This window comes from Aricia agestis, chromosome 5, assembly GCF_905147365.1.
Source record: "Aricia agestis chromosome 5, ilAriAges1.1, whole genome shotgun sequence".
Lineage (NCBI taxonomy): Eukaryota > Metazoa > Arthropoda > Insecta > Lepidoptera > Lycaenidae > Aricia > Aricia agestis.
In genome coordinates, this window is record NC_056410.1 from 4,671,954 (window position 1) to 4,683,180 (window position 11,227).

The 11,227-nt window shown below is 35.1% G+C and overlaps 1 protein-coding gene across 7 annotated transcripts in view; it reads left to right on the forward strand.

Annotated features, from left to right (window-relative positions):
- Window positions 1-10,104, forward strand: part of LOC121726749 (synaptotagmin-7) — a 393,458-nt gene extending 383,354 nt beyond the window's left edge. For 5 of the 7 annotated variants that reach the window (XM_042114226.1, XM_042114224.1, XM_042114229.1 and 2 more), the window contains 4 exons: window positions 933-1,013; window positions 4,315-4,483; window positions 6,758-6,970; window positions 7,828-10,104. In XM_042114226.1, coding sequence (XP_041970160.1) covers window positions 933-1,013; window positions 4,315-4,483; window positions 6,758-6,970; window positions 7,828-7,928 — 564 coding nt within the window. In that variant the 3' untranslated portion in view covers window positions 7,929-10,104. The remainder of the gene's footprint in view (window positions 1-932; window positions 1,014-4,314; window positions 4,484-6,757; window positions 6,971-7,827) is intronic. The other 2 variants (XM_042114231.1, XM_042114230.1) reach the window with 1 other exon arrangement.
- Window positions 10,105-11,227: the final 1,123 nt, after the last annotated feature.

Genomic DNA, 11,227 nt, shown 5'->3' on the forward strand with positions numbered 1-11,227 from the left:
CTGTCCTGCGAAAACTAAATTAAACCATTATAAATCCTTTTAGTCTGTACCACTTTCATTTTGTTTATTAACATTTTCATTTTTTCGTTCCATTCTCTTTTAGCAATTTTAATACGGATTGGATTAAAAAACTTAAGGTTTATACCCTCAGTATAAAGTAATGAAGGTCTAAGTCGACTAAAAGTCGATTTCTGGGAATTTATGAAGATTCTTTTATACACTTAACTGATAAAACTAAACTTTCCCTCCTACACACTTATTGGAATAATATTCTCTATATTTTGCGTCATAAAAACTTATGTCTTATATCCTTTCCAGTCTTCCGTGACTTACAGAATTTCTATACAAAAACCTTATCTTGGTTATTAATCAGCAGCAACATACGTAAAGAAATAACAGATATTTTTTTTTCTGGACCGTGGCCTTCCCTCATTCCCCCTACTATAGATACAGGATAGACAGCGGAAACTAACTATAAAAATTAAAAACCATTAGATAATAATATGATATGAAACCTAGAAGATGATAATATAAACAATACGTGGGAGAGCCATGCTTCGGCACGAATGGGCCGGCTCGACCGGAGAAATACCACGTTCTCACAGAAAACCGGCGTGAAACAGCGCTTGTGCTGTGTTTCGCCGAGTGAGTGAGTTTACCGGAGGCCCAATCCCCTACCCTATTCCCTTCCCTACCCTCTCCAATTCCCTTCCCATCCCTACCATCCCCTATTACCCTATTCCCTCTTAAAAGGCCGGCAACGCACCTGCAGCTCTTCTGATGCTGCGAGTGTCCATGGGCGACGGAAGTTGCTTTCCATCAGGTGACCCGTTTGCTCGTTTGCCCTCTTATTTCATTAAAAAAAAATACAGACACACTATCGCACAATATTAGTAGGGTTAGTTTTAACTACAAAATGTTTTTATTTTTAGGTGCTACACTTGCACGTGTTCGACTACGATCGCTTCTCGAGGGATGACTCCATCGGTGAAGTGTTCTTACCTCTATGTCAGGTGAGTACATACACAAAACATAAGTTGCTATCGAAATTAGTAAGGCGCTCAACATAGCGCTCAAGCCCTAAGCTGATTGCACATTTGTCAGCACCGTACGTGCGCCTTACGCGTCGAACATATCGCATAATAGTACACGAAATGCGGCGCGTACGATGCAGACGAAAGCGCGACGTGTCACATCCTTTCATACAATGAATTCTAAAATGCCTTCATGCCCCTTCATGAAGTTACTACAAAGGAATATAATATTATATTGAAGGAAAACTTCTTTAGGTCCGTTAAGAGTGAAATTTCAAGATCGCCTAATGACAAAGAGAGGCCGTAATAATAATGTTAATAGATCAATATTTAATTTATTTTAGTATTTCAGAAAAGTCTGTAATTCGATTGTGGTATTTTAATATTACGAGATATATATTTAATACGAGATATAATATTTGCATTTTAAAATGGTTAAAGTTATACGTACATTTTTTAAACCTATATTTAAAATTTTCGAGAGCCTATACAGCTAGGAAAATGCCTCATCTAAGGTCTTAATTAATATTACCGTGATGTTTTAAATAACCTTAAAAAACAAAAGCAATTTAATGGTTAACACGTGTGCCTTTAATTATCGGCTGTCATTATATTATTACGATAAGTTTATAACGTATTAACTGTACGACCGCTTTTAACTATACGACCTGCAAACCTTCAAGAAAAGAGCGTATTCCCTCTTAAAAGGCCGGCAACGTACCTGCAGCTCTTCTGATGCTGCGAGTGTCTATGGGCGACGGTAGTTGCTTTCCATCAGGCGACCCGTTCGCTCATTTGCCCCCTTATTTAATTATAAAAAACTATAGCGAATATTAATTTAACAAAGTAGCGCATCTGATAAACTTATAATATAACATCTCTCGCAAGTCGCAAGTTTTTAATTAAAGTGTCATGAGTTAAGACAGTTATCTCCAGCGCAACAAAGCTGGAGATAGACTGTCTGTTTTTTTATTTAACCGTAATAGATGAATTTACTTCAATATGGCAACAATAATTGTATTTACGCTCAAATATTTACAAAGTAATGTGCAGAAAGTTGAAATATTTTACTCGGAATATGTAAAATATATAACTAAAGTCTAGAAATAACTAAAGTCTAGAAAAGCAAAATACAAAATAAACTTCAAACAGACGTCGCTCGTGTATTGCGGACTTTAATCTAGTACCGTATCAATGAACGCTGGAACAATTTTAGGCAAACTTTAACCTTTAAAGGTGTTACATTGTTACAATTTCGCTCGAATAATTTTGCGTCCAAAACTAATTTAAAGGTCGTATTAAAAGCCCTAATCTCATGGGCTTGGAACTACTCATAATATTTGTTTAAATATTTGATACAGGTGAAAACCCCTGAGACTCAGTGTCGAATAAGTCTAAGAACTTTTTTAAAGTACTTAGACTAAGGACATCATTTAGTTGCTGAAATTTTTTATTTACACAATATACGAAAACAAACGCTTTATCTAATATGTAAAATTCTCATGTCACAGTTTTCGTTGCCATACTCTTCCGAAACGGCTTGACCGATTCTCATGAAATTTTGTGAGCATGTTGAGTAGGTCTGAGAATCGGCCAACATCTATTTTTCAGACAAAAAAAAATTATATGGCAAAACAACGTTTGCCGGGACAGCTAGTATAATATAACTAGCTGTCCTGGCAAACGTTTATTTGCCATATTATAAAGTACTAGCTGTTGCCCGCGACTTCGTCCGCGTGGACTTTATAGTTGTTCCCGTACATCGATTAAGTCGTTCATGCGCAAATCAGAATAGTATATTGTGTGGGAATCGCACATTTTTCCGGGACAAAAAACATTCCTTGTCCCAGATTCAAATAAGCCCTTTCAAATAATTAGCCCCGTTTTTTCCCACATTTTCCTCTATATCTTCGCTCCTGTTAGTCTTAGCGTAATAAAATATATCCTATAGCCTTTCTCGATAAATGGGCTATTTAACACTGAAAGAATTTTTCAAATCGGACCAGTAGTTCCTGAGATTAGCGCGTTCAAATAAGCCCTTTCAAATAATTTCTCCCGTTTTTTCCACACTTTCCTCTATTTCTTCTCTCCTATTAGCTTAAGCGCAATAAAATATAGCCTATAGCCTTCCTCGATATCTAACACTGAAACAATTTTTCAAATCGGACCAGTTGTTCCTGAGATTAGAGCGTGCAAATAATCCCTTTCAAATTATTTCCCCCCGTTTTTTCCACGCTTTCCTCTATTTCTTCGCTCCTATTAATATTAGTGTGATAAAATATAGTCTATAGCCTTTCTCGATAAATGGGCTATCTAACACTGAAAGAATTTTTCAAATCGGACCAGTAGTTTCTGAGATTAGCGCGTTCAAACAATCAAACAAACAAACAAACTAACAAACTCTTCCGCTTTATAATATTAGTATAGATTAATTCGCCCGTATTATTTTATTGAAGTGACTAAATAAGTATGTCACCATGGCAATGTCCATCGCTATCCCGTCGCACAAACAATGGTCGCCGTAAGTACCCAGTAGCCGATTCTCAGACCCACTGAATATGTCTATAAAATTTGGTTAAAATCAGTAAAGCCGTTTCGGAGGAGTACGCGGTCTAACATTGTGACACGAGAATTTTATATATATAATAAAAAATAAATTAATACAATAAATACTAAGGTTAAACTACATTATAAACTAGTACAATAAAAAGTAAAGAAAAATAGTTACTTAATAATAAATTAACTGCGAAAAACTTGATCAATGTTGCCTCTTGCGTTATTTTTGACCAGTAACATGAAATTTTTTTTAGTAATGACCCCAATTTCGAAGTTATTACCCATAATATATATTTTAATTCATTTAAAACTACGGTCGGCTCCGTACATTATAATACAATCGATTGTTATCACGGCTAATTGTTGCTTTAGGGCAGTGGTGCCCAACTGTATTGCTCCAAGGGCTACTTTGAAAATCCCGATAAGCCACGCATAAGCGATATAAAGGAAACTAGGTAATTTAGTTATTGTTTATAAATAAACAATATCAAATAAATTAAAATTTATTTGACCCATTTTGTTCGCGGGCGCCTAGATTACAGGCCGCGGGCTACCAGGTGCCCGCGAGCCTCCGGTTGGGCACCACTACTTTAGGGCTATCCTTCACCCACTAGTAAGCAATAAACTACCTCAATAATATATCACATCTAGATAAACGAGGCTTTCTAGAAAATTACTTCTATTGATCTGCCTTCTTTCCTCATTATTGTTTGCTCCATTCCAGGTGGATCTGAGCGAGAAGCCGTCATTCTGGAAGGCTCTGAAGCCGCCCGCGAAGGACAAGTGCGGGGAGCTGCTGACGTCACTGTGCTACCACCCCAGCAACAGCGTGCTTACCCTCACCCTGCTGAAGGCGAGGAACCTCAAGGCGAAAGACATTAATGGGAAATCAGGTAATAAATCTATATAATTATGGTTTTTGTGCCTTTTGATTCGGATTAGACGACTTTCATGTGCGACTAGCGTTGACTATATAGCCGTGATATTGTTTCGAATCCGAGTTGAACGGGAATCGTCATCAATGCGCTGATCTTATAAGTCGAATTTTCTTATAACATACCTCTCATGCATCTTATACACAACGAAAAAAATGAATATCAATTCTAATAAGTTAAATTATGATCTTCGACAAGTTTATAATATAAGTAAACTTCCTGCACGATAGTTTATCAGCTGGTTTCTTACACAAAGACGCGACGTTTGATGGCCACAAAGAACAGGCACATAATTTAATTACCTATTGTAGATGCTGTGGTTTTTTTCGGATCCCAGGGACTTCCTGTCTGCTCGAATACCAGTGCTAATTCATTAAATAAGGTTACTAATTTAAAACTAAGACCTTTAATTTTGCTTAAAGCATTTTCACTATAAATATCAATCCAGAACTTAGAGACACATTCGTATAAGCCAGATAGACGATGCGATGACCATAAAAATTTGTAAGCTGTTTTTACTGTTTATATCAAGCTCCACATATAAGTCGAAAACATCACAGATAGCCTAAATGGATAAAGGATTAAGGACCAATTTAAAGCAAATATTTTTATTAGCGAATAAATAATATTGCGTTGGCTTCCTGGGTGATGAATAAAACAAATAAAATGTAATTTTTATGTCACCCTTGAACTAAAACAAACGTGTAAAACTCCACCAAAAATAAAACTTTTAGTTCAATTTATTTTTCTACGCGTGGAATTTTCACGTCGAAATGTTTATTTCGACTGCCCCATTGTCGTAACTTTAGTATTTTCGCAGGCAACGGTTATTAACAAAACTTTGCTAAACTTTTTCTCGATCTCGTTACACACTTCGAAGACAGCTACGAAATAAAAAAAATGTGCGGCACAATAGAATTGTATCTCTCCCAAGTACCAACATTTCTACGCACCCCTCTTTGAAGTATTTTATTCGCTTGTCTCGACTTTCCCGGCGGAAGATCAAGATTTATCTCCAAAATATTCGCCAAATAAATGTTGTAATATTTTATTTAAAAGGACGTTTTTTGTAATTGTACACCTATTTGCGAAGTTGAACATCATTTATCAAACAATATCGAGTTGTCTATTTACTAATGAAATTTCGGGCCTGGTGCAATTGTGTCACTGAAATATTATAATAAATTAATAACACAGATTTCTCATATTTGAAACGTTTCGGATGGAAACCCTAGGCGCACGGGGTCTGGGGGCACATAAGCATTTTAGACAGATATCTAAGAAGCTTATTGAAGCCACCCGAGAGCCGAGAGCTACCTGGCACAGTGGATAGCAATTGCCATCCAACGTGGCAGGCACTCTGCCAGGTGGGGACGACCTGGGAAAGTTTTTTTTATAGCTTTATACTTTAAGTTTGTATATGTTTGTATATTTTAGATTGTATTTTTTAGTGTTTAGATTGTTATCTGTATCTTTGTTTAGCTTATATCGTCAATATGTTAAAGCCGTTAGTTAATAACACGTAAACATAATATACTGAAGGAAGTGTATAAACGAATACGATATAGACTATTCTTTATCGTATAACTAAACTTTAATATCACTTTTATAGAAACTTACATGTAAACACTTCCTTACAAACTAGGATTACAAATCTTTTTTCTGATTAGTGCAGAACAAGGTTTCATTAGAAAATTATTTTCTTATTGTGTGTACGTATGAAGCAGGCCTTTATATTTCACCATAACATTTTCCATCAAAGTACTCGTCCTGAAAACTTGTTACGCAAAAAATATCGCAAGAACTGCTTTATCAATTTTCCGGATTATGTAAGAGTTCAGCTTTAATAACAGAAGTATGATTGCAAATAAGTTGCGGAGGGCTGGGAGACGTCATTAATTCCCGCGGACGATCCATATTTCACCGGGACGCGACGCCATTACGCTCTCTAATTTACTCCAATTTCAACACCCATACTTTTTATTTGTTGACAGCGTCATCGAAAAGAGTTTGAAAAATTTTGGAATTTAGAATTACTTGTTTAGAAATTCTTTACTGAACTATGTGGAGGGTGGCAGTGGCGCTGAGTAGAGTATCAATTTTTTTAAGAACTTAATATTTGCCCTTACTTTTTTTCCCTATTACCTAGAAAATACCATGATGTATATTGCATACTCTTATATTCTTTACCCTTTAAGCTATACTGACCATTTTTTACCCTAACCATTTCAGATCCATACGTAAAGGTGTGGCTACAGTTCGGCGACAAGCGGATCGAGAAGCGCAAGACGGCGGTGTTCAAGTGCACGCTGAACCCCGTGTTCAACGATGCCTTCTCGTTCAACGTGCCGTGGGAGAAGATCAGGGAGTGCTCGCTGGACGTGCAGGTCATGGACTTCGACAACATCGGCCGCAACGAGCTCATCGGCCGGATACTACTGGCTGGTGAGTGTTATGTAAGGGTGTGGTCCGAGTGTAAGCGGTGACAGTCCACGCTGATTCATGTATTCGATTCGTTTGTATGTTCGTTAAATAAAAATATCAGAAAGTGCTCGCTCGACGAATAGTAGTCGTCACAAACTTTGACAATATCAACCGCAATGAGCTCTTTTGTCGCATACTGGATAGCTGTTAAAAATGTTATGAAAGGCAGTGACAAAGATTTTCGAGTTCACGTGTTTGTGTCTAAACCATAAAGTTAATATACCTAGCGGAATAGAGAAACAAAGGCCTAAACAAGAGAGATGTCACTATCAGTAACACTGCGTGGTAATAAGAGACGTGTGATACATGACAGCAGCACTCTTTTTTGACGTCCAGTCGGCACGTGCCGCACGTTGACAATTAAATTTCATAGAATCCATGTTCAATCATGCTTGTGTAAATGCATACGTACACATATTTTTCACACAGATGAAAACCAATTTTGGTTTCGTTTGACAGCTCGAGATTGTTGCTCTATTCCGCTAGGTATATTAACTTTATGGTCTAAACACTAGGCCGAAAATACGCGGCCGAAGTTCGGCATAATTACGTCAGCAATGCGCTACGCATACAATATAATACAACGTTATTTCGGCATGGTGTGTCATCGGTAATTTAAAATACATTGCAGGCGTAATCATGTCGAATTTCGACCGCGTATTTTCGGCCTAGTGTGTTTAGACACTTTGGTGGGATTAGGTAGAATGGGTCCTCATAACAAAAATTTTCAACAAAACGAGACATATTGTTAACAGTTAAATTGATTTTCATCTGATAATTGAACGAAAACTAACTTAAAATTTGTCTTCGAATTTCAGGTAAGAACGGTTCAGGCGCGTCGGAGACGAAGCACTGGCAGGACATGATCACCAAGCCGCGCCAGACCATCGTGCAGTGGCACCGCCTCAAGCCCGAGTAGGCGACCTGTTGACACGCGACAAGCGAAGCGTCGTAAGACTGAAAGTTAAAAAAAAAAACATAAAATCGCAAAAAATTAAAATTTCCGCAATCTCTATTTTAATACAATATTTTTGAATTTACAATGTAAAGGTAGATTTTTCCATAAAACCAATTTCGATTTCCTTGCGATCTACCCTATTTTCCTTGGAATACAAAAACCGAAACAATACAAATAATATACAAGGTCAAACTAAGAAATCTTAAGAAAATCTTTTAAGGTTTTACAAAATTATGTATTTTTTGAACGATTGTTGAATACATACTGTTTATACAATATTGTATTATAATATAGATTGTTCCTGGCTTCTCTCGTCGTCTATCTTGTACGTATCTTTTCTAAGTCTCCTGCGGCTTGATCCTTATGCTACGAAAGAATATTCCCCTAAGGGGAACATTTTTAGAAATCAAAAATTCTACATACTGCATAAGGATTAAGCTGCGATCCTCGGTGAATCTTCTGATGTAATTTTAGTCAACGTAAATTATTCATAGCAGCTGGTCTGTGTACTTATTAGTAGTTCTACATGTAGAGTTTGTGTGAACTTCAAAAGATAACATAGACGAAATAGATTTATTTAGCCATCGAAATGAAACAGAGTTAGGTTTCAGTTCTCTACTATATTTTAACGTTAATCATTTAAATTTTTACTTGACAAAGAATTTCTGATATACTTTTCCTTGTATTATTTAAAAAAAACTGTACAGTACACTCAGCTATCGCTAAATACGACGAAATCTAAGAAATAAATTGTATAAAATTTGATATAAATATTGTTACGGGTACGTGTGATTAAGGCTAATCCATCGTTATGTATTAAAGAGAAGGCATTTTAAAGAATAAAATAGAAGTGGATATTTGAAATGTGAAAACGACGCTTATATATCAAATCCAATACATTTTTGTTATCGAATGTAGTCTTCGTAAATAGCGATAACGACTTGGCTTAAAGCTAAATTGTGAATGAAACTCTTGAGGAAATACCTTGTATCATCTGTATATTCTAGTAGTCGTCTAAAATTTCTTATTCGCTGTGGACTTTCTATAATCTTATTGAAGTTTTATTAATATTAAGAGTTGAATGTAATTTAAATAATTGATTAGATGTTAGGTATATGATAATATTGTTAATGTAGAGAAATTATGTACATTTATTAATGTCGAGATCGCATCGCACAAAATGAGTAGATTTTTCATTATCATGTTTTAGCTGTTGTTTCGATGCTCTGCGCTAAGAGGTCGAAAGTATACCGTATGGTCTTAGCTGGTTCGAATAATTTGAAGGTTAATAACTAACCCGTAATCTAATAAAACAGGACTAACATGTACAAAATTAAAAAAAGCGAACATGTGTCTTTGCCTTATACTTTGTAAAAGCCAAAGACAGTTACGAGTTCTGCCTTATTATTTGTTTCTTCGTAAGGTATCTTACAAGGTATCTATTGTGTTCGAAGATACTAAATATACTAATGAATTTTAATATATATTTCATCATCATCCACTTAGAATTAAAAAATCTCTAAGTTCTATGGTATCCTTTCGATCTTCTCAAGCAGGGATGTGTTAAAACGGTTTGTTAACACGTGTTTATTTGTACGTTACGTGTTACGTGTTTAAGTAATTTGGTAGGGCTATACACCTGAGCGTATATTGTTAGGGATTGTATAGAGCAGGTCGAGGGAGTGGTGTAAGGAGTAGTTTTAAGAGACGTGGCTTGTATCTGATAGGTAGAGGAGGTGTTTTCTCTTGAAAGTGTGATAAACTTGACTATGTGGTGTGCTTGCATAGTTTTTCTTGATAAATTTATGCATCTGAGGTATTTTTAACTAAACAATTGATCAGCTAAAGAATTCTTGAAATAAAACTCGAAGATTTACGGTAGTAAAAAAATTGAAGTCTTCTAAAATAAAATACTATGAAAGCACACCCATAATTTCCAATTACCTGCGCTGGAATAAAAACTGCCAAATATTTCGAAATTCCCTACTCATTCTTTTTTCTTCCTTAATAAACGGCAGGCACTTATAATTAACTTATATTTTTTATGAAAGTTTTTTCATTGACATAGCAGCTCTCTAAATGAAGAAAATTATTCCGAGTAGTTTATAGTTACCAAACGCTATATTTATTGTTTTTAGTGTTGATTTCTTCAATACTTTTTTAATTATTTGTCTATGTCAATGATCATTTTACTATATTTTCTATTTTAATTCCTGCTGACAATTATACTATACCATTTATCGCAATCATTATCATAACTACATTTGTTCGACTTTTGAAGTTGTTTGCCAAAATGAAAAGTGTTTCAAAAGTTCATAGCTTACTTGTTCTTGTTGGCAACATACAAATTCTATTTATTTATATTCACTACAACATTGACATTATATACATTTTTAAACGTTTTATATAATATTATAGCGTAAAGTGTAGTAGTATACACATACACCGAGTCATTTAGAAAAATCAGTTTAGAGTTTTATAAATAAAAACATTTAAAGTGACAATAATGTTAGTACGATCAATAGTTTTGCATTAGGGGTTCAAAAAACTCCGTAGAATTCATATTTTCTATTTCGAAATATCAGCTGAAACTAGAAAAATACTAGATATAGTAGAAATAGACGACTCAATGTTAGAAATAATAGAAACATGCTAGATTTTCCTATTGAAAAATGAAAAATAACAAAAGTTTTGAAAATAAATGAAAACTGGAATGTCTGTTTGATAATAGGACTTTATAAAAAAGTACGAAGTAAAAGTTGAAAGAACTTACACTCTGATGAATAGAACATCAAACAACAAAGTTAAAAACTGATTTGATGTAATTTGATGCTACATTTGCCCCACATGTTGGGAATGATAGGCCAATATCCGTGGAAAGATACCATGTAAAAGTATTTGAAAAGAAATAAGACGTAACACTCAAAAGAGATTAGAAAAAAAAAGTCATCAAATGAGCTTGCAATATACATACAGCTTTGAATGGTAGATTTTTTAAGACATAGAAATTCATTCTAGGTATATTTTTAGGGGAGCCATTTTAAATGTTTATACGTATGCTGTGTGTGTATATTACTATACCGACATACTGTAGTGTTGTTATATAGATTAGGTCGATGTTTGTACATAGTTGCCTCGCAACTGGACTAAACCAAATCCTTAACCGAGCTTCGATACCCGATTATAGTGTTGCCAAGTGAATAATTTTAGCTCGTTCTAAGACTATAGTTGTATTACCACGATGAATGCATGCTGGCCAG